General features: G+C 50.2%; 1 protein-coding gene across 7 annotated transcripts in view; it reads right to left on the bottom strand.

Annotated features, from left to right (window-relative positions):
• Positions 1-20,092, bottom strand: part of CCDC136 (coiled-coil domain containing 136) — a 29,605-nt gene extending 9,513 nt beyond the window's left edge. For 2 of the 7 annotated variants that reach the window (XM_066362614.1, XM_066362615.1), the window contains exons 1-14: positions 19,984-20,092; positions 19,108-19,215; positions 17,033-17,299; positions 16,868-16,942; positions 11,062-11,385; positions 7,158-7,269; positions 6,410-6,578; positions 6,055-6,195; positions 5,564-5,722; positions 5,117-5,287; positions 4,519-4,704; positions 2,588-2,782; positions 1,885-2,112; positions 66-557 (exon numbers count right to left, since the gene is read on the bottom strand). In XM_066362614.1, coding sequence (XP_066218711.1) covers positions 66-557; positions 1,885-2,112; positions 2,588-2,782; positions 4,519-4,704; positions 5,117-5,287; positions 5,564-5,722; positions 6,055-6,195; positions 6,410-6,578; positions 7,158-7,269; positions 11,062-11,385; positions 16,868-16,942; positions 17,033-17,299; positions 19,108-19,215; positions 19,984-20,041 — 2,685 coding nt within the window. In that variant the 5' untranslated portion in view covers positions 20,042-20,092. The remainder of the gene's footprint in view (positions 1-65; positions 558-1,884; positions 2,113-2,587; positions 2,783-4,518; positions 4,705-5,116; positions 5,288-5,563; positions 5,723-6,054; positions 6,196-6,409; positions 6,579-7,157; positions 7,270-11,061; positions 11,386-16,867; positions 16,943-17,032; positions 17,300-19,107; positions 19,216-19,983) is intronic. The other 5 variants (XM_066362619.1, XM_066362620.1, XM_066362616.1 and 2 more) reach the window with 5 other exon arrangements.
• Between the last annotated feature and the right edge of the window lie 2,758 nt (positions 20,093-22,850).

Genomic DNA, 22,850 nt, shown 5'->3' with positions numbered 1-22,850 from the left:
AGGCCCTTCCGTAATAGGACAGGAACCCTTCGTCCCTGTCCAATGTGTCGTCTGGCTACTTTTACCTCTACAACTTCAGGCTCAGCTGTTTCGTCGTCAGTGCTGCTGACATAACTCTTATAATAGGTGTCAGAGTTGCTGCGGCCAACACAGCCCTTCTTCCTGGCGACATTGCTGTTGCTACCACCACCACCACTGCTGCTGCTGCTGCTGCCATAGCTCTTCATACAGGTCTCAGTGTCGCTGGTGCCACTCTCATAGCTCTTGAGAAAGCTCTCCTCACTGGCTTGGGTGCTCCCGTAATTCTTGTGATAGTGCTCACTGCTGTCAATGTCGCTACTGTTATTATTCTTGGAGGGCTCGGGGCTCATCATTTTTATAGAAGGGGACTGGGCTTGGAGAAACTGCATTTCTTCCAGGCAGAGCTGCAAGTCAGCCTGCAGCATCTTCCGCTCCTCGAGGAGCCTCCCATGCTCCTGCTGCAGCAGCTCCTGCTCGGTCTGACTGGCCTCATACAGGTCCTGCAGAGCCTGCATCTGGGCGGCGATGATCTTGGACTGCCGGGAGTGGGTGGGAGACAGGGCGTTACTCCAGCCCTAGTTACACCCCTCCTGGTGCAGCCGGCTGAGAGCGAGCACACCTTAGAGAACTACACACCTTCACCCCAGTCTCGCGACAGCCTCGGTGGTCAATTTAGCCTACAGATAACTGATATGGGTCAGTTTCTTGTTCATTGGGGGAAATCTCCCCTGGGCAGACACTCCAGTGTTTCCAGACTCCCATTTCTGCTGTTTTCTGAATTCAGGTACATCCCTCTCTCCTGGAGCAGTGCTGACCGGGTCTTGAGAACACTTACCTGCTTCTCAGTCAGGTGAACCCATTATCCTGACCTTTAGACTCAGTCCCTTCTCTGCCCCCCAGTTCTAAAATCAGCTTTTTCTTCCTCAGGAATAGGGATCTGGAATTAAGGTCTCACTCTGAGTCCCTGTACCTCCTGCCCCAATTCTGAATCTGGACTCTGGGAACGCTTCCCAGGACCTCTGGGTCTGGCTTCTTGGCTGCCAATGCCCAGAATGAGATCTGATCGGTTAAGGAAATATTTTATACCTGGTTCCTGGTCTCTGTGTTCTCCAGGCTGAAATCTGATGCCCCTGGAATCTGACCAAATCTCATAGTTTGGACTCCTGCTGTTGCTTGGATCTCCCTGTCCAGGCTAATATCTGAATGAATTGATTTTGCTTAAATTGAAATAGTCTACTTGCTCTTCCTTGCTCCCACTGAGACCTCAGACCAAATTCACCCCCAAAACCTAAAAGACCTAATAGAAATCTCCACCAGGGAGGCCTCAGAGGCATGGCCCCTTGCTGATGTCCCAACACCCTGACATGGCTGTCATTCTTGCCAACATTGCAATGAAGATGGTGTGGTCAGTACCGAGAACACTGCATGCTAGGAACTCTTGCTTTGGAAATGAAAGGCCCCATATTGGCCTCATGTCGAACACCTAAAGGTTACAGATTTTATCATTGAACAGTTGCTTCTCCATTCTCAACCAGCTCACGAGAAAAGGATAGCACCTTTACAGTCAGTCCAAAGCAAGAGGCCGATTATCAGGTGATTACAGACTTCCGGGTCATCTCGGTTCTGAGTGTTCACAGAGCCTCAACTGGGCATGTGCACGGGTGAGGTCCTCAGGCCATACCTATCGCCGCATCTTAATGAGCCCATAAGCGGACATGGCTGGGGCAGGTCTGGACTTCACTGTCATCATTACTCCGGGCCAATCAGGCCTTCCTAACTCTGACCCTTTCCCTCTGCATCTGGGGATGCAGCCCCTTTCCCTGCCATCCCCAGAACCGTCTCCCTGCCGTTTGCCATGGTTACCTTGTGTGGACCACTTTTTGAGGACTTAAGCGATTTGGAACCTTCTGGATTCTCCAACACTTCCTGGAAACGAGAGTCTTTGAAAAGATGCAGCTCTTTGTGCAGCTCCAATTGTTCCATTAGTACAGTTTCTTGAGTCTGCACCAGCTGTTTCTGCTCCTCCTGCATGCCTTGGTAGAGCAGCTGCAGTTCACACAGGTTTTGTAACTTTGAAAGTAGCTCCTGACTCTGTGAGGTAGAGTGGGAGGAAGGGGGAGGGCACTGTGGTGGGCACAGGAGAGCCCTCTGCCTCGGCCTGCGGGGACCCTCCCTTTAAAAATCTCTGGGTAGGGTCTGCACAGCCCATCCAAGATGGGGGGCTGTCCTTCTTTGGAGGTCTGTTAGTTGAGTAGTACTGATCTTGTATGTTTGGATGTATTTTGTAGTTTACAGAGTGCTTTCAAGTTTATTTTTTCCAGATGGACTAAATATCTAAATCTAAAAATGCTGGACAGATGCCAGAGCCTAAAAACCTTAATCTGCTATACTGAAATCTTTTTTTTTTTTTTTTTTTTGGTTTGACACTGGTGAGAAAGGAGTGGTTGGTTAAGAAAAGAAAAATCTCAATCCCACACCCTTTTCTTCTTCCCAAGCACAGTGGCACCTGGGAAGCGTCTCAGAGCCACGCCTCCATAGTTACCAGCCTTTCGATGGCTGTGGTTACCTTCCAGAGGACACCCGCCTGGGGCAGCGGGAACGTGAGCCTGTGCAGCTCTTCCTGCAGCTGGCCCTGCTCCTCCTGCAGCCTCCTCTGGTCCTCCAGGAGCTGGCACTGCTCCATTTGCAGCTGCCCCATCTCCCTCTGGCTGGCCTTGTACTTCTCCTGCAGCTCTGTCAGTCTGAACAGCAGGGCATCACACTGCGGGTGGAGCGGGGCGTGGAGGGCAGGTTACTCCTCAAGGTAGTTCATTCTCTGCCCGTGTGGCTAGCAGAGCACTCCAGTGCCCTCCTGCCCCTTGCAAATTAGGAGGGTTGCCCTCCCTGTACCGACCATCCTAAGCCACACTGTACCCACACTGGTTTAGATGCTGAGTAGGTAACCCCAGCAGGCTGCTTGGGATAACTGTTTGGCTGTGCTCTAAATTTCTTCTCTTAGTCCCTTCTAAGAGCATTTTGAATGGGAGTGTTATCAATGTCCTGCCCTTCTTGTCTCCCTGCCTCCCTTGCCTTTGGCCCTTTCCTTTGGTGTATATACATATCATTTTCTTGCCCTGCTGGGAATTCTACTTCCGGTTACTCTTATTACCAATAAGGACTTAATTTCACCTTTTTTTTTTTCCATTTTATAGTCATCTTTTAAAATCTTTAGAAAGGTATGTGCTATTGCTAAATTTGAATAAGACTAAATCATCCTATGATTCCAAAAAGTCAAAATCTTGTCCTGGCCAGATAGCTCAGTTGTTTAGAACGTTGTCTCCATATGCCAAAGTTGTGGGTCCGATCTCCAGTCAGGGCACGTACAAGAATCAACCAATGAATACATAAATAAGCGGAACAACAAATTGATGTTTCTGTCTCTCTTTCTCATTTCCTTCCTCTTTCTAAAATCAATCAATAAATAACAACTTTTAAAAATTTAAATCTAATGTCAGACTAATCTCAATGCTGTTTTATGACCAGAGAAAAAGCTGGCTCTGTCTCCCACTGAGAGGAGGTCGTGAGGAAGGCAGGGGCCCCCTAACTCCTGAGTTTAGTGGCAATAGGGAAAGGGAGAAGTTGAGTGTGGGTGTACAAAGGCAGGTGAACTGTTTGGGTGGCCCAAATAATATCCCCCAATTCTGCATCTCCTGAAGGCCTTTTCCAGGGGACACAGCCTCTGTTGGCTGTGGCAGGAGCTACTGAGTAGTCTGGCAGAATGTGACTTGTTCCCCTATTTTGTGAGAATCTCGGGCCTGTTCTCTCTTGTGCTTCAACACTTTTCCATCGCCTATCAGCGATCCTGAAAGTGCTCAACACACTCTGACTGATAATGACTTGCATTTTACACCTATGAAAAAAAGCGAATGAGTGAGGAAGGCTTCGTTCATCGCTGCCAGGATTTATTACTAAAAGAAAGTGAGATAAGAGTAGTATTCTGTTCCATTGAAAAGGGGTAAAAAATAAATATCAAGCTTAGAGGACTCAAGCACTCCGAAGTCACAGAATAAATCCTGGAAGAGCCTAGGTCCTTCCAAAACCCAACTAGTGCTCTGGGCACAAGACCATCTCATCTGACAAAAGCATCTGCAATCCGCCTCTGAAAGTTAGACCTTCTCCTTCTAGTTCTAACCCTAAGTTACACACAGGGGCCTATGTGTATATTCTCCATGAACGACAAGATCTCAGGGCACGTGGAATTACGTGCAAGCCTTCTAGTGTTCAGACTGGATCCAGATGTACTGATCCTACAAACCTGTGGCCCAGGTCCAGGTCCAGGCAAACTGGTTTAAAGTTAACAGCACAGGGCTCTGCCTGTTTCCTGCCTTGCTGCATGCAGCTGTGATTGGACAAGAGCCCATCAAGCGCCTGGGGTGGATGGATGACTTGTCTGTTGCCCTCACCTCCTTTCTCCAGAGCAAGTGCCCGGGAGCTGTCACCTCTCTTGATTACGATTACCTTATTAGCACATTTTCCCTTGTCTTCTGGGATGGGCTGGGTGGTCTTGAGCTGCATCAGCTCCTGCTGGGAGAGCAGGAAGTCCTGCTCCAGCTGATTGTACATGTGCTTCTGCCGCTCCAGCTCGTCCGCGCTGTTCTGGTACAGCTGTCTCAGCTCCTGCAGCTGGGACTGCATCTCTGCATTCTGGGGCAGGGGAGGCAGGCCCGCCGTCATCCCCAGAGCCCCGGCGGCTGCACTCTCTCCTCTCAGGCAGTGACCGAGGGGGTCCCCTACCCTGTCCTTTCCAGTCCCAATTTCATCCCACTGAGGGCTCCCTGAGATGGACGAGTCCCTAACAGGCTCTACACAGAGACCTGCTGGGGCTTCCATTTGGGGAGTGAGGAGAGGAGAGGGCTCCCTTTTTATAGGCTGGTTTTCTGCCCAAGGAAGCTGAGAGCATCGTGACTCTCTGAGATCACTTCTCTCCTAAGCAGCTCTCTGTCTCCCTCACCAAGGGCTCGTCCGGCGACTCCTACAATTCCCACACCTCCTCTGCACGGTGCTCTCGCTGCAGCTCTGCCTGGCCACCTTCGCCCTCACCTGGAGCTGCCTTTACCTTCTCACTGCTCTCTTGGAAGCAGCTCGCGATGTCCTTGAGGCGTTGCACCTCCGCCTCCTGGTCCTGCAGGTCCTCCCGCAGCTGCTGCTGCACGTCCAGCAGCTTATCCTTCTCAAACGACACGTTCTCGTACTGCAGCTGCAGCTTATGGAGCCGGCACTTTAACTCCTGTGGCGGAGGGGCTTTGGGCAGCGCCTCTGGGATCCTCAGCCCACTCACTCCTCTGCCTGAGCCACTCTCAGACACAGACGGTCTAAGGATGGACATCTCCCTGCCCTTCACCCGCTGGAGGTCCCCTCCTCTAACACAGTACTGGAGGGTGGCTGGAGCTCTTCACCGGCGAGGCTGCAGGTGGCAGCTGGCGGTAGTTCCACTCTCTACTCTTAGCCACCTTCCCCAAACCTCTTGGCACCTAAATTGCCCCTCACCTCTGGCTGCTGTTACCTTCTCACTTGGGCTTTCTACGACTGTGGGTCTCATGACTTTGAGCTGCCGGAGCTCAGCCTGCAGCTGGAGTTGCGCCTTCAAGAGCTCGCTCTGCTCGTCCTGGCTAGCATCGTACTTCTGCTGCAGGGCGCAGAGTCTTGTCTTCAGCTCATCATTCTGTGGCGGGGAGGACGCGGGTAGAACCGTCACTCTCCAGAGACAGCAGAGCCCTCTCCAGACTGGCTGGGTTCTCTTCCAGATGCAGACATCCTGGGGAGCTCCCAGAGGTCTCTGGTCTGGTTTCTTCTCTGAGGAAGACACTCCATAATGACTGCCATTTCTAGAACGCAATGCTACGTGACTTCTCCAAATGGTCTCCAGTGGACTGTACCCCTGGGTGCAGCGCAAGAGCCAGCAGAGCATAGCCGCAATGCCGTTCGTCCTCCCTGGAAGTGGCGACGCCATGAAGGCCCTGCGCCCTCCCCACGTTCCCCTCCCAGCAGGTTTACCTGGGCAGCATGGTGGGAAGTCTGGAAGCGGAGCACCTCATTCTGCGCGCACTTGAGCTCCCGCTGCAGCCGCCTGTGCTCCTCCTCGCTGGCCTGGCGGTGACTCCGCAGCTCTTGCAACTCACAGCACAATTCCTTACACTGCGTGGGAAGTGGAATGGGAAGACGACTTACCACAAGCAGCACGTGCACTCTGAGAACAGGCCTGGTGGAATTCTTACATCACGCAAGCAAGCAAGGCCCCAGAGTGCTACCTCCTGCCATACATAGTGCATGCCTCCTTTGTCAGCCCTGTGTCCCGTGTCTACAGAGAAGGCAAAAATATGGCAGCGGAAAGGGCCCTCCTGTCCCCTACCTTGTTCTGCATGTCATACACCTGTTCCTCGGCTCCCAGCAGCTTCTGTCGCAACAAATGGGTTTCTGGATCAGGCTCTAGGAAATCCATTTCTGAAGTCTGAGACTCTACTGACATCATACTCTTTAGTGTTTGGGACTCCAGCCACTTTTCTGTTGCTCTTCGTGTCCTGTAATCCAGAACCCCAGAGCCGTGTTGAGGAGAGACCTCTGCCTGGTGTCACCTGCCAAGTGCTTTAGCCTTGACGCCTTCATTTTAGGCAAAGAAGTGGTAAGGGTCATTTTATTGTGATTTGTCTCTCAAATCAACACACTTAGAGGGGTACAAAGTCCCCAGCACCTCAATCTGCTAAGCCCTGCTTGGCTCTAGGAGGCTTTAAGAGTGCTAGCCCAGTAGGACTTGAGGCTGGGCCTGGTGTCAAGCCAGCTCCAATCTGGAGGCCATTAGACTGAATCAAGTCTGTGTGGACAACAAAGGAATCACTTTTGAGCTACTTGAGGGCACAGCAAACCAGACCCTAATGGCTAGCATGGAAGAAAACTAAATTTTTAAACTCACTCAACTCTAGTCCTAGACAACTGGGTTGGAGGCCCACGCCTGCTTCTAGGCAGCACCGTATCCTGGAGACAGCATGGGAAGAACCAGGTCTCCAGGAGGGGAGGGACACTGGCTAGCCTGGCATCTGCCTTCCCCAGTTCTATTCAGGGAAAAGCCCGTCCTCCAGAGCCCCGCCAGCCCCCGGCCGTACCTCTCACTCTCCAGGTCTGCGAGCTGCCCTGTGAGGCTGCTGTTGCTCTCCTGCAGGGCCCGGTACTCCTCGTTCAGGAAGCGGTAGCGTTCCCGCAGTTGCTGCAATTCTTCTGCAGGGGACGGGATGAGAGAGACCCGAGAATCCAGGGAGGAAGCACTGAGGACCAGTCCCCAATTTTCCCACCCCAGAAATCAGATAGCAGAAGGCTGACTAGTTCCTCTCTCTCTAGAGACAGAAGAGATACCACATGCAGAGGCTGAAAAGACAGAGCCCAGAAAATTCCACGCTGCAACAGGTCTTTGTCCCCTTTTAGGGGGTTGCCTTTCTTTTCATCGTCCCTGAAGATTTGCCCTGTGTGTCCATCTTCGAAACTCTACCCAAGGCAGAGTTTTGGGATTTCAGGAGTTTGTGATGGTTTAATTGTTTGGTTTATTGTATAAAGTCTTTATTGCATTGTTTTATTACCTTCCTATTACACTTTTAGTACCAAACATTGAGAGATGTAAGCTGCCTAGGGGTCCTAGCCTTTCGGAGACAACCCAGGAGACAACACTAAAGGTTCTTTAACTCCCCTAACCATCACGCCAATGCACTGGCCTGCATGTGGTCAAGAATTCCTTCTAGCCTGACCAGGCTGTGGCGCAGTGGATAAAGCGTCAGACTAGGATGCAGAAGACCCAGGTTCGAGACCCCAACGTAGCCAGCTTGAGTGCAGGCTCATCTGGTTTGAGCAAAAGCTCACCAGCTTGAGCCCAAGGTTGCTGGCTCCAGCAAGGGGTTATTCGGTCTGCTGAAGGCCCACGGTCAAGGCACGTATGAGAAAGCAATCAATGAACAATTAAGGTGTTGCAATACGCAACAAAAAACTAATGATTGATGCTTCTCATCTCTTCGTTCCTGTCTGTCTGTCCCTATCTATCCCTCTCTCTGACTCTCTCTGTCTCTGTAAAAACAAACAAACAAAAGAAAACAACATAAATTGCAAGAAAATAACAGAAAGGTAATAAAGAGATTAAGAAAGACTTTAAAAAAAAAAGAATTCTTTCTAATAAACTTGTGTGTGTGTGTGTGTGTGTGTGTGTGTGTGTGTGTGTGACAGAAACAGAGAGAGACAGAGAGAGGGACATAAAGGGACAGACACACAGGAAGGGAGAGACGAGAAGTATCAATTCTTTGTTGCGACATCTTAGTTGTTCATTGATTGCCTTCTCATATGTGCCTTGACCAGGAGGCTCCAGCAAACCAAGTGACCCCTTGCTCAAGCCAGCAACCTTGGGCTCAAGCTGGTGAACCTTGCTCAAACCAGATAAGCCCACACTCAAGCTGGCGACCACGGAGTTTCGAACCTGGGTCCTCTGCGTCCCAGTCTGATGCTTTATCCACTGTGCCACCACCTGGTCAGGCTCTAATGATCTTTTATCTGCTAAAGGAAGGGCCCATCCTAACCAGACCCACACATCACACTCAGGCATCCACAGAAAAATGCCCCAGCTGAAATGCCTCAGCATATGTCTCTTAGTACCAGGTACAATGCTTTTTAATACTGTGATAATACAGATACCCATATCTGTTTTGTTTCTTTATAATTAAGAATTATTTCTCTTAGGCCTGACCAGTGGTAGTGCAGTGGATAGAGTGTTGACCTGGAATGATGAGGTCTTTGGTTCAAAACCCCAAGGTTGCCAGCTTGAGCATGGTCTTGCCAGCTTGAGCGCAAGGCTGCTGGCTTGAGCATGGGATCATTGACATAACCCCAAGGTTGCTGGCTTGACAAGGAGTCACTGGCTCAGCTTGAGACACCTCCCCACACACCCCATCAGGGCATGTATGAGAAGTAATCAATGAACAACTAAAGTGAAGTAACTATGAGTTGATGTTTCTTACTCTCTCCTCCCCCCTACCTTTCTGTCTTTCTCACTCTCAAAATCAATTTTAAAAACTGATTCACTTCTAAGAATTATTTCTCTTAGAATACTAATTCTGATACTTGGAGAATATTTGCTTGCTCTAATTACAAGGCCTATCTTACCTACTGTCAGTTTTAACACAGTAAAGTTTACTACCAATGTTTATTCCAATCAGAAGTCCCTGGAATACTGCAGATTACCATAGAAGGAAGGGAGAAAACTATCTTTAATGAAAACTAACCATGTGCTAAGCATTAGACTTGACGGTTTCAAACCTGGATTTAGTTAGTATGTGAGTGCTTTCAACACGCTAAGCATGTCATCTAATTCCCAAAATAGCTTTGTAAGGTTTTTTTTTTCCTTTTCTTTTTAAAATAAACTTTTAACTTTAGAATAGTTTTGGATTTACAGAAAAGTTGCAAAGAGTGCGGAAGAGCGCAGAATTCCCTGGGAGAGTTCTCACCTTGTTTTCCTATTGTTTATATCTGACAATGGGTACATTTGTTATGACTTAGAAATCAAGGTTAGTACATTACTATTAACTAAACTCTTCACTTTATTCATGTTTCTCTACATTTTCCCTAAGGTCCTTTTCTTATCTCAGGATCTCATCTAGCTGTAGCTTTGTTTTGTTTTTTACTGTTGGATAATTTTAAACTTTTTGTTTGTTTGTTTTTCAGAGACAGAGAGAGGGATAGATAGGGACAGACAGACAGGAACGAAGAAAGATGAGAAGCATCAATCATTAGTTTTTCATTGGGACACCTTAGTTGTTCATTGATTGCTTTCTCATATGTGCCTTGACCAGGGGGGCTATAGCAGACCGAGTCACCCCTTGCTTGAGCCAGCAACCTTGGGCTCAAGCTGGTGAGTTTTGCTCAAACCAGATGAGCCCGTGCTCAAGCTGGCGAGCTCGGGGTCTCGAACCTGGGTCCTCCGCATCCCAGTCGAACGCTCTATCCACTGCGCCATCGCCTGGTCAGGCTAATTTTAAACTTTTAAAAATTGAATTTATTGGGGTGACATTGGTTAATAAAATTATACAGCCTTCAGGTGCACTATTCTACAATATAGCATCTGTATATTACGTTGTGTGGTCACCACCCCAAGTCAAGTCTCCCTGCTGTAAAGTTTTATTAACCAATTTTTACATGTATGGAAACTGGAATTCAGAGAGATAATAATAAAACTAAGTTCATTCTGCTTATCAGTGGAGCCAAGATGCCGAACTGAGGCCTGTGTAATTCCAGCCCTAGCCTGTCCACTGGGCTGGCTGCCCTCTCCCAGTGTCACCAATCCAAAGGCTCTTCTGAGAAGCTTGTCACAGCTGGGAAACCTTGCATTTCTTTGATTCCTTGTTGATTTGCCTCTGCTTGACCTGGCCTAATATAAGGCCTCCCATTATACCCAGATCATCAATCTAGCCTCAGAATAAAGGCTAACTTTCTGATGTCATGAATCCTAGCAACTAGCTGGGAGTCTCTCTGTCTGAAAGCTTTGGAGCTCAGAGCTTTTGAGTACTTCATGTATTTATTAATAGAAATAACCTCCTTTCCTCTCCAGCTATCTTGCGCTCTGATTTGTTGCCCCCTAAAGCTTCTGCTTTGGGGAGGGCTAAAGGAGCCTAAGAATTAGCATTCTAGGGCCCGGAAGCAGGACTGGAGGACCCTCGAAAGCCGTCCATGATGCTGGAGCAGCAGGAAGAGTTTCCCAAGGTGATAGGCTCTGAACTCCCTCCCATCCCTAACTGTCTTTCCCAGGGAAGGGCTTCAGCAGAATCCCATCAACAAATGACTGATGGCTCTCTGAGAAACAGTACATCTCCATGGTGCTATTTCTTACACACGATGGGTTAGCTGTGTGACACTTGGTGATTTTTTTCTCTTATAGACTTGAATTCAACCTGGGAGGTTTTTTTTCTAGAGGTTCTCAAATTGTGATCTAAATAAGACCACCTTCCACAGACCAGAAGGAGGGGGCTTGCACTCTCCTACCTTGCATCTCAGAGAAATCTGAGAGGCTATAGCTATTGGACGGGTCAGAGGTCTTCATTTCCATTTCTGCACGGAGGGCAGTGATCTCCATCTCATACTCTCCCCGAACACGCTCCATGTCATCAAGTTCATTTTGCATCCGGTAGAGGTCCTCCTGCAGGGACGCTATGTCACTGTCATGTTCCGTCGCTGAATCCTCTGCTGCGCGTCGCAGATTGTGGATCTCTGTCTGGGCCAAATGCAGCTCCCGTTCTATATCCTTGAGTTCATTTTCTTTCTCACGCTCTAATAGAGAAATCTCCTCTCGTAGAGACCGCAGTTCACCTGAAAAGGTTGAGATGCCCAAGAGGAGAAGTGAATTAATCTACCATGTTCTAGAGGCACAAAGATAAGGGCAGGCTTAATTTTTTATTCAGAAAGCTCTGACAACCCAGTCTCTACCCTTCAGAGAAGTATAGCTTCATCTGGTACGGAATAAAGAGAATACCTAGCAAGGGAATAAAGAGTGGATCTACGTAGTAAGTTAAGTAGAAAAGCAGTCTTTGAGGCTTGGCACCAAAGCAGCAACTTGGGCTACTGAAAACAAAAGGTACTACTAGTGAGTCTAAGTGATCGCCTAACAGTTAAAGGCCAAACCTAATTTACAGTACTTTACTGATGTCCTGAGTCTTTTCAAAAATTCCCTTTCTGAAAAAAAAAAAAAAAAGTGTACACAGACTGTTCAGTCTCGGAGGTTAGAAATTAGATCTTCAGAGCTCCCATGAACTGCCTGTGGTAAGTACTGGCCCCCAAATAATGTATGTTGAGAGTTCACAACTGAAATTCAAACGTAGGTTCATCGCATGATAAGCAAACATAGAAAAATACCCTACATGCTGATTGATAAGGGTCATTTAAATTGAAGATGGTTGAAACAGAATATCAGCAGCCATTCCAAAGAAAATGGCAGTCGTAGAGAAGACATGAAAAGATTTCCATAATACACTATCTAGAAAGAAAATACCTAATTTTAGCAAAAAAAAAAAATTATATATACAATAGGTAACACAAATACACAAAGGCATAGAAAAAGGTCTGGAAAGATCTGTGTGCCAAACCAGAAAGGGCAGTTCCTTCTGAGGAGCAGGATAGCATGAGATGGGGACTGTGACTTTTTACATCGTGTAAACTGGTGCTGTGTGAATTTTCACAATGAGCCTCTATTTTATAATAGATGTTAATTTACAAAAGAAATGTGTCAAGTGTACTCTCAGCCTCTGTGGAACATCTCATTCCTCACCCTGAAGCACTTGCTTGTTCTACTCACCATTCAGATTTCAACTTTCCCTAGCCTCTCCCCCCACCACCTCAAAAAAAATGAAGCAAGTCCTTTATTAAATGCTCTCAAAGCACCTTGTAGTTTGGCAGTGCGTAAAACCTTGGTCTCCCAGTTACTTGGCTATAAGCTCCATGAAGGCAGCCCTCCCCCATCTAAGAAACCTCTTTATTAGGAACACAAAGGGTAGGGCCCACAGTGGCCCGAGGGGCGGAGCTTATCCAGAAGGTGGGCTGGGCTGGGCGGGCCCTGGCTGGGGGGTGGAAGGGTCCGAGCTGGTTCTCCAGGAGCTGGTGGTGCCAGTTGACAGTGTGTCTGGGACCGTCGGGGCTAAGCTGAGAGTCCGGAAGTCAGGTTGCGGAAAAGACAAGTCAGTATTCACTTACAGGTTATGGCCTCCATCTCGTCGGCCCCCCGCAATAGGTCTTTGAGAGAGGGGGGGCCTCCCTCCACCGGCCGGTCCCGGCCCCCCGGAGGGGCTGTGGAGGCCGAACGGCCTCGCAGCACCAGCTACCTCTGAGGCCGCGCGCGCCCCCTCTTGGCAGAAACGGGCAACGCGCGTGTGCGCAAGGACGGTCTGTTTATTCCGCGGGGTGGGGATTGGGGGTGCCTTCACCAGACCTACAGCCTCTACTCTTTACCCCGTTCGCGGCTTGGATGAAATCTAATGCTAGAAACAGCCCTACTCAGTACAAACTGCTCTAGAACTTTATTTTCCCATGTAGTTGTCTACCTGCCTCTCTGCTTAGAGTCTGACTTCCTTCTTACTTGAAAAGAAGAATGGCCTTGATCCAAGAAAAGGCCTTCTTATTTTATTTATTTTTATTTTATTTTTTGTATTTTTCTGATATTGGAAACGGAGAGGCAGTCAGACAGACTCCCGCATGCGCCCGACTGGGATTAACCCAGCACGCCCACCACGGGCGATGCTTTGCCCATCCGGGGCGTCGCTCTGTTGCGACCAAAGCCATTCTAGCGCCTGAGGCAGAGGCCACAGAGCCATCCTCAGTGCCCGGGCCCACTTTGCTCCAATGGAGCCTTAGCTGCGGGAGGGGAAGAGAGACAGAGAGGAAGGAGAGGGGGAGGGGTGGAGAAGCAGATGGGCGCTTCTCCTGTGTGCCCTGGCCAGGAATCGAACCTGGGACTCCTGCACACCAGGCCGATGCTCTACCACTGAGCCAACCGGCCAGGGCCTGAAAAGGCCTTTTATACTGTACCGGACCATTTCCGTTGCCCTAACAATACTGTCTGTACACCCAAAACCTATGTAATTTTATTAACCAAAGTCATATCAATACATTCAATTAAAAAACAAACAAATGATGAATACATAAGTGGAACTATTAATCAATGTTTCTGTCCCTTCCTCTCTCTTTCAAATCAATGAATAAAAATCTAAAAAAATAAAAACATGACCTAATGTATCCTATCTAAAACAAAACAAAACAAAAAGACCCCAAAAAAACTCTCCCTTGACTTTATTTCTCATTCCCTTATTTCTCTGCCGCTCTTCAAAACATGGCTGCTGGAATTACCTGTACTTACCTTCTCCAGTTCACCTCCCCTTTCCTCTTCAATCCAGTCAGGCTTCACCGAAGTATCTCAGAGCCCTCCATCTTGCCATACCACATGGCCGTCTTACTTGACTAAGCAACTTTTCACACCGTTGATTGTTAATCTCCACCAACCACTTTCTGCTCTTGGCTTCCAGGCCATGAAAGCCCTCAGCAGTTCCTCCTACCTTCGTCTCTGTTCATTTCTCCTTCTACATGGGCCTTTAAATACTAGAGTAATCTTGACACTGGATCTTCTTTTCTTCTCTTCCTCTATCTCTGTGTGATTTCATGGTGATCTCCCATAGACGTGAATGCCGTCTATACGCTAAATCAGTGGTCCCCAACCTTTATTGGGCCACGGACCGGTTTAATGTCAGAAAATATTTTCATGGACCGGCCTTTAGGGTGGGACGGATAAATGTATCACGTGACCAAGACAAGTGTCAAGAGTGTGTCTTAGACGGATGTAACAGAGGGAATCTGGTCATTTAAAAAAAATAAAACATTGTTCAGACTTAAATATAAATAAAACGGAAATAATGTAAGTTATTTATTCTTTCTCTGAGGACCGGTACCAAATGGCCCACGGACCGGTACCGGTCTGTGGCCCGGGGGTTGGGGAACACTGCGCTAAATGACTCCCAAATTGATATCTCCCAATTGCTCCCCTGGTTCTAGATCCAGATATCCAATTTAACATATTTATTTAGATGTCATTGGCCATTTCAAACTCAGCATGTAGAAAACATGTCTTAAATGCTTCCCATCCCAATAAATAACACCACCGTCCAACCAGTGTAAGGCAACCATCTTTCATGTCTCTCTTATATCCCATCCAATTCGTCAGAAGTCCTGAGGGCTTGACCTTCAAAACCCACAGTGAATCATCTTCATTTCTACTACTCTAATCTAAGCAACTGCCACCTTCTTTTTTTTCTTTTTTTACAGAGACAGAGTCAGAGAGAGGGACAGACAGGGACAGACAGACAGGAATGGAGAAAGAGGAGAAGCATCAATCATCAGTTTTTTGTTGCGACACCTTAGTTGTTCAGTGATTGCTTTCTCATATGTGCCTTGACCGCGGGCCTTCAGCAGACCGAGTAACCCCTTGCTCAAGCCAGCGACCTTGGATCCAAGTTGGTGAGCTTTGCTCAAACCAGATGAGCCCACGCTCAAGCTGGTGACCTTGGGGTCTCGAACGTGGGTCCTCTCCATTCCAGTCCGACGCTCTATCCATTGTGCCACCACCTGATCAGGCACAACTGCCACCTCTTGACTGGACTATTATTGCAAGATGTGCTGACCAGTCTCACTGCTTTGACTCTGTTCCCTTTATCCAATTTCAATATAGTGGCCAAAGTGCTCTTTTTAAAAATGTAAAGCAGAGCACATCACCCCAGCCCTGGCTAGGACTCTCCCATGTCTTTCCTCTATACTTAGAATAAGAGCCAAATCTCTCAGCTGGCCTACAAGGGCCTTTGTAATCTGGCCTCTGCCTGCCTCCTAGGACTCTTACCATGGTCCTCCACATGCACTGTGCTTCAGCCTCAGTGGCCTTTGTTCTGTCCTTCAAACACATGAAGCTCATTCTTGCCTCTGAGCTTTTGCAGTTGCTATTCCCTCTGCTGGATATGCTTTTCCCACCAATCTTTCTCATTATCCAGGTCTAAGTTCAAATGTCATCTCCTCAAAGAGGACTTTTCTAACTACCCTGTGAAAAATAAACTCCCATCTCGCCCCATCTCTCTCTCTCATATTGTTGCACTGACTTCACAGCATGTAATGCCACCTGAACTTGTGTTGTTTTTTTTTTCTGTCTCTGCCGATTAGAACGTCCTCTTCATTAGGGCAAGGATCCAGTTTGTCTTGTTCATAGCTGGCTCTCCAAGTATACAGGCAGTCCATAAATGGTTTATAAACAAATAAATTAACCCCATTTTACAGAAAAGGAACCATGTTTCAGAAAGATAAAAGTGACTTGCCCAAGAGCAAAAGCTTATTACCTGGCAGAGCAAGGCCCAGGAACCTAGGTGATCTGAGACCAGTGTTCACACCCTCCGCTCTGTGCAACACATCTCCTCCCATTCTCTCCCCCGCCCTCCCCTTTGAACTGTCTACTGTTCCTGCATCTACCTTTACTTATTATCTGTCTCTTCTTTTCCCCTCCCTGTCCTCCACCTTCGCTTTGCCCTTTCTGGGCCTGCTTCCTGGCCTTCCTTTTTTCTCCATTTATACCTTTTCTGGGGGGGAGCTTGATCTCCCTTCTCCCAGTAGAGTCCCTGCTGTTTTCTAGGACAGCTCCCCTAAATCTTCCGGAAGCCTACAGAAGTAATAAAAACTGCTTTTTTATTTGGTGGTTCAGTGGAATGAATGTGGGAGGCTCACCTTGCTGCTTCCCAGAGACAAAGGGAATGTGGGTGTTAGAAGAAAAGGATTTGGGAGCCACAGCTTGGTCCTAGGGAACAAAAGAAGCTCTCATCTGCTTCACTTAAAAGATCTCTAGAGTCCCCTCTGCTCACTGTCATTGACTCACTGCTCTTCCCATGGTGCCCTTAAAGAACCTGGGAAAAGGGTCTGGTTTGGAATCCAGTCCTGATCACCTGCCCTGCCACTGACCAGGAGAACTAAGGAAAGGGGACGTCGAGGTGAAGGGAAGCTGAAGGAGAGGAAAAGGAGAGAGTCAACATGAGAGAAGGGGTGAAATGTGAGGGCAAGAAAGGGGAGGAGAAGACAGAAGAGACAGGCAGGGATGCAAAAAGAAAGGAATGAGGAAAAGAGGGGAGTGGAGAAATGGGGAGAGAGGGTGAGGCCAGGAGAGATAAAAGAGGAGAAAGCACTGGATTAGGTTATGTTTGTGTGTATGCTTCTGCCAAACCCTCAGGACAGAAGTACCCGAGTGGCCACCACTGCACCAGCCCTGGGTTCTGGGAGTTACCTTGGAGCTGCTGGATCTGCTTGGTGAACACCTCTGCCTGCTGGGCGCTGGCCAGCCGCTCATCCTCCAGGAGCCCTGCAGTGCAAGGGGAGCAGGCATCAGGCCCGGGAGCCAGTGCACACAGAGCCTTCGGGCTCAGGCCCTGGCCCCGTCATGGACACTCACCCTGCAGCTCCAGGGAGTCGTCCTCATGCTGCCCTGCCAGTTCCCGGGTCTCTTCCAGCTCTGCCACCAGCTGTAGCACCTGAGCCCGCAGCTCCTCCAGCTCTGTCTCTGTGAGGCTCAGTCCCCGGTGCTTGCCCAACGACAGGGAGCCCACACTGCCACTTTTCTGCACTTGCTCCTCCTCCTCCTCCACCTCTTCTTCCACCTCTTCTTCCTCCTCTTCCTCTTCCTCCTCTTCCTCATAGAGAGCTGGAAGTAACACTTCCCCTAGGAGACACACATTCCACCAAGGAGTCAGAGACAACTTCCTTTCCAGGGTCCTTCAGTCTCACTGGCCCAGGGCAGAGATGGTATAATAGTGCCACCTGGTGTCCCCCAAGGACCCCCTGGGCAGGACCTGCATTCATGAAGCCTCAGGTGTGAGGGTCAAGTTTGGAGTAGACCATCCTCCTCCCAGGCCCTTTCTGGAACAGTATTGCACCTGGCAGCCTCCCATTACTGCCTTCGGGCCAACTGAGCACCCAGGTGCTGGCTCAGCCATGTGAAGCTTGCATAAGGACACCTGCTTCTTCCAGTCCTGGCTGTGGGTAGTGGGACAAGTAGTCACAAAAGGATTCAGTCACTGGGGCTGACTTAAGCCAAATAAGGCAAGAGTATGTAGAAAGTTAAAAAGTTATCCCAGTAGCTTAAGAGCAATTAGCCTTCCCATAATAACAAGGCATCGCCTGTCAGCAGGCAGAGAAAGAACACACCTAAATGAAGTGATTCTGAATGTTTTACTGGACAAACATGGGGACCTTCCAAATGTGCTCCTTTTGAAATTTTCAATGAAGTCTGCCCTCTTTTTCCCCACTGAGTGTTTGCAGGGGTAGGGGTGGGGAGTGGGTCTCCTTTCCCTCTCCTGAGTGTTATGAGGCCCCTCCTTCCCTGGTGATCACAGTGCAGTTTTTTTGGGGGGGAGAAGTCTGAGGTTGTGCTTGTGTGTAAAAGAAAGCCCTTAATGCATTAAGAAACTGGGGTGTGGCCTGACCTGTGGTGACGCAGTGGATAAAGCGTTGACCTGGAAATCCTGAGGTTGCCGGTTTGAAACCCTGGGCTTGCCTGGTCAAGGCACATATGGGAGTTGATGCTTCCAGCTCCTCCCCCCCTTCTCTCTCTCTGTCTCTCTCTCGCCCTCTCTCCTCTCTAAAAATGAATAAATAAAAATAAATAAATAAATAAAAGAAGGGAAAGCCCTTGCAAAAAAAAAAAAAAAGAAAGAAACTGGGGTGTGTTGGTCCCCAGCCTCTGGTTGGCAAGCAGCCCCTCCTTTGCTGCAATGCAGTTCCTCCAAATAGCAAAAACCTTGTCTGGATGGTGACTGTTTTGCTTCGTTTTAAAATTCTGAATCCCTGGTCTCACTTTCTCCAATGGGAGTAGCCTAAGGTTCATCTGGGGTCTCCTGAATCATCATCATCTGTCCCCCTTGGAGAAGCAGAGTTGTCCACACTGAGTATGCCCAGGGGTCTGGGGACACTTCATAAAAAGTCCTGGAAGATGGACCAACACCCTTTCAGGGGCCTGATGTTGGGAGCAACCATGAAGCCCCAGGGGTGCGGTGGGGACACATGAGTGTTGGGAGGTTGGCCTTCTCACCTGTCCCCCTCCCAATCTCTTTCAGGCACCATGCTAACCTAGAGAACCACATTGTGTCTGAAGTGTGTGGTGGTGGCATCAGCATGACAAGCCACATGCTCACTTCCCTGCTTTTCAAAATAACAGACAGCTTGGGATCTGGGTCGGGAGGCAGGAAGGACAGTCCCTGCGGGAAAGCTGTTTCAAAGCGCTGTCCAACTGAGGCCTGCTCCTCTGTCTGGCAGCTCCCCCAGGACACACAGCCCGGTCAGGTGGTGATTAGGGCCCCAAAGGGATGCATGTGGAGCCTCCCTCAAAGCCTGAGCCCGAGGAAGGGTGGAGGGGGCTGAACTGGTAAAGAGCCCCATCAGGCTCAGAGCTCTGGAGGTCAGGGGGAGAATGGAGGAGAGAAGGGAACCTGGGCGAGGAAGAGAGGAAGAAAGCTTTCTTGGAAAACTCACCCTCCATAGCTTGCATCCCCCGCCGTTCCAGGGACCCCCAGCGTTGGCCTTTCTTCCTCTCACATCCCTCAGACACCTCGTAGGAGCCTAAAGTGGTCACTGTGGGACCTGCCAGCAGGGAGAGAGGAGGAGTTGGCTGCCAGGGGCGGCTGGGGTTGGGGTGCAGGGAAGGGGAAGGGCATGCCTTCTAGCCCTTGGGAGCCTTGTGTTTTAAATCCTGGTGGGAGTGCTCGGTTTAATCGGCCCAGAGCTGCGACTCTCCTCCCTCAGCAGCCTCCGGGGCTGGGCCTGCAGGGACTCTGCCCCGCACTCTGCTAGGCACCTCCTCCTGTTCCAGGTTCTGCTCCCTTGCACAGCAGAAAGGGCAGGTGTCTCTTTAGCCCAAAAGGGACAGGAGGAGAGAGGCAAGGATGGGAGGGGGGGGGGGGAAGGAACCAATAAAGATGGGGCTGAAGGGGTGAGGTCGTGCGAGCAGGGAGGCAGGTGGTGGGAGGGCGGGCTGTGGGCAGGGGTCTAGGCCAGAGCTGCTCCCTCCCCTCGTGCTCCCCCGGACCTCGCCCGCCCCACCCTCGCCCCGCGCTCTGACGGCTTCGGGGCCAAAGAGGGGCAGGGTCTGGAGCCCCAGGGCTGGAAGCACCACCAGGCTGGACAGACCAGATGGAGAGGGCTCAGGAGAGGGACCGCCAGGGAGGACGCGGCCGCTGGCGGCAGACCCATCCCGGAAAGATGGAGACCGGGCCCGGCAGGGGGTGAGGTGGTGGGGAAAGGCTCGGGCTGGAGCGGTGGGAGAGGCGAGAGGAGGGAGGACACCGGGGCCGCAGGGAGGAGAGAAAAGAAAGGGGCGGCGGTGGAGAGGTGAGGAAAGGCGGCTCTGACCTGGGCCGGGGCAGCTCCAGCTCGCGGCGCCCTCGCCGGCCCCGGCACCCGCCTCCATCGCCGCTCGCGCTGCCGCCGCTGTCGCCCGGAGCAGACGCCGCAGCGGCGAGGCCGGGACCCGGAGCCGGGCGCGCAGGGGAAGGGGGGGGAGGGGCGGACCGAGGGGGCGGGGCCTGGCCGAGGGGCGGGGCCTGGCCTAGGGGGCGGGGCCTGGCCTAGGGGGCGGGGCCTGGCCCGGCCACCTGACACCGCCCCGCCTGTGGTCCGCCGCCGCCCGGAAGCCCTCCCAGCATTCAGGCTTAGGGAACCCGTACCCGCGCGCGGGCGCGGGGAGGGCGAGGGAGCGTGTCCCCGGACACGCCTATGGCCGCTTCGAGGGAGAGGAGCGAGCGGACCGAAGCTACACTGGGCTCGAGGCTGCCCCAAAATGAAGCGACAAGATCCCCTGGTCTGGCGGTGGGTCCTGCCTGGGGTCGGCAGCACGCGGGGACCCCTCTGCGCCGTGTGTCAGGGCCCCTCCCTCTCAGTGCGCTCAGTGATTGGGGAGGAAAAGGACATGGATGGACAAATCCTCCGTGCCAGTTCCCTCCAAACGCGCAGACACTCACACCGCCGCCACCACGCAGGTCTGGCGCCGCCACCACTGCTGTCAGCGCGGACCCGCGGCTGCCTTCCGCAGTCCCGCGCGGTGGCCTCCCGCGCCCCAGCGTTGCCTGAGCGCTGGAGCAAGGAAGCCAAGGTCAGCCTATGTGAAATGCCGGGCCTCGTCTCTCTGCTTCCCCAGAGTCCCCATCAAGCCGAACCAGGACCCTCTTAGGAGGCCCACTCTTGTGGCCTCACGCAGCCTTTGCGGCCCGAAGACCAACCCCGTGGGCTGCGAGCCGCGACCCCAGGGACCCCGTCGGTGAAGCGGGCTCAGAGTGGGAACTGCTGATATTCACTCTTGTAGAAGAGGGATGTGGAAGCCCATTCATTCAAGGAATGTCTGTCTACCAGGTGCCCAAGGCCGCTGTTCTCACATCTCTGCGGGGCTCAGTCGGGAAAGAGAGGACACACACTTGGGAACCAGGGCACCTCCGCACATCTAGAAAAGTGCGAGAAGATTCCTAAGCCAGGGAGGCACACCAATGCCTTCTCTTTATCCGTTCACAAGGTCAAGGGTATATTTGTCTGTGTTCACTTCCACAGGCTGTCAAGTTCACAAACCCCCCATAATCCTCTGGAAAGAAGTCCTCTGCTGGGACATCCCCTACCTATCCTTCAACCCTAGGTGGGGAATCCACTGGAGGCAGCCTTTCCTGCCGCCTGGACAGCCCTGGAAGAGGTCCCTGCTCTGCTCCACCCTGTCCTGCTTCCCTCAGTGTTTAGAAATCACTGGCTGTCAAGATCACTCTTCTGTCTGCCCAATTTATGGATGGTTCAGAAGTATCTGTCATTTTTTTTAATCTCCAGCATCTGACAAAGTACCTGACACGTAGAATAAAAAAAGAGTAAAAGTGAATCTTCTAACCATGCAGTTAATGCTCTATCTTATCATTTAGCATGTGATTGCACACTTAGGGAGTTAAATGTTGTCAGATAACCCGTAACATTGCCCTATAAGAGTCTCTCCCCCGCCTACCTTCCCTTTTTCTCATCCCCTTAGCTGGGTGCTCTGAGAGATGATGGAGGTTTCATTTGCTTCCCAGAGATCAGGATTCCATTCCAGATCCTGTGGTCAAGGCGATCCCATCATAGGGAAAGGCTGTTGAACAAGCCCACCCAGACCCCTTCCAGAAGGTCTACTGCCGATATCAGGCTTGTCCAGACTTAGAGAGCAGGGCAGTTGTCAGCGATGGTGGAAAGGGGTTAGCACTGGGAACGTGGGGGGCTTAGAGCTCTGGTGACTGACAGAGCCCCGTGCTGGAAGACCAGTGGCTACCTGTTCTGCCATCTTGCAGTGACTTCCGGTTTTGGTTCAACCAGTAAGATCAATGGGCACTTGATGTTCACTGCTGACCTCTCGGCTGATGGATAGAAGGGCAAGAGAGGACATCGTCCACTGTGACATCCAGGCATCCAAGCTCTCTTCAGGGAGCTCTGATCCTGGGTATGAGGACTAATGTCTCTTTGGCTCTGGGGTGTAAACTACCATCCACCCTGGATTGGAAGAGCATTCAGGGGAGCTCTGAATCAATCTATTCTCAGGACCCAAATTTGGGCAAGCCCTGGCCAGACTAGCACTGACTTGGGGGGGGTGACATTAGGGGGCAGGAGGAAAGGGCTCAGCAGGTATGGGGGCAAGTGAACTGGGGCTCAGAGATGAAGCTCCAAAAGGCCAGCAGTGAGGGGATGCCAGCCAGGTGATCACCTTTGGGGGATGATCTAAATTAATCCTTGTAATCCCTGGGCTCAGGACTCAGCCTCCCTCCTAATTCCACCCCCACAGCTCATCCTTTCTGAGGGTTGATGCAGCCATTTATCCCTCTTTACCCTTATTTCTAAATGCCTAGATCTCTTCATTAAAAAGAAGAAAAAAAAAGCAAGTCTTTTAAACATGCAGTAAAGTACAGAGAATAACAATAACTATTCATGTACCCACCATTGAAATTCAACTCCTGTTTATTTCTTGCCATATTTGATTCAGAGATAGCCCTTCTATTTATGGTTTTACAGTTTTACTCTGTATGTATATATTCACAAACAATACGGAATACTGATGTATGTGTTTAAAAATCTATCTAAATGGTATTATACTGTATACATTCTTCTGCAAACTTTCTTTTTTCTCAACTCTTTTTTTACATTTATTTGTGTAATTCTAGTTCATGAATTTTAACTGCTGAATACTATTTCATTGTTTGAATATACCAAATTTGTTGATTCAT

The sequence above is a fragment of the Saccopteryx leptura genome, chromosome 2 (assembly GCF_036850995.1).
Source record: "Saccopteryx leptura isolate mSacLep1 chromosome 2, mSacLep1_pri_phased_curated, whole genome shotgun sequence".
Classification (NCBI taxonomy): domain Eukaryota; kingdom Metazoa; phylum Chordata; class Mammalia; order Chiroptera; family Emballonuridae; genus Saccopteryx; species Saccopteryx leptura.
The sequence above is the reverse complement of the archived record's forward strand: the minus strand, read 5'-3'. Positions and strand labels throughout refer to the sequence as shown.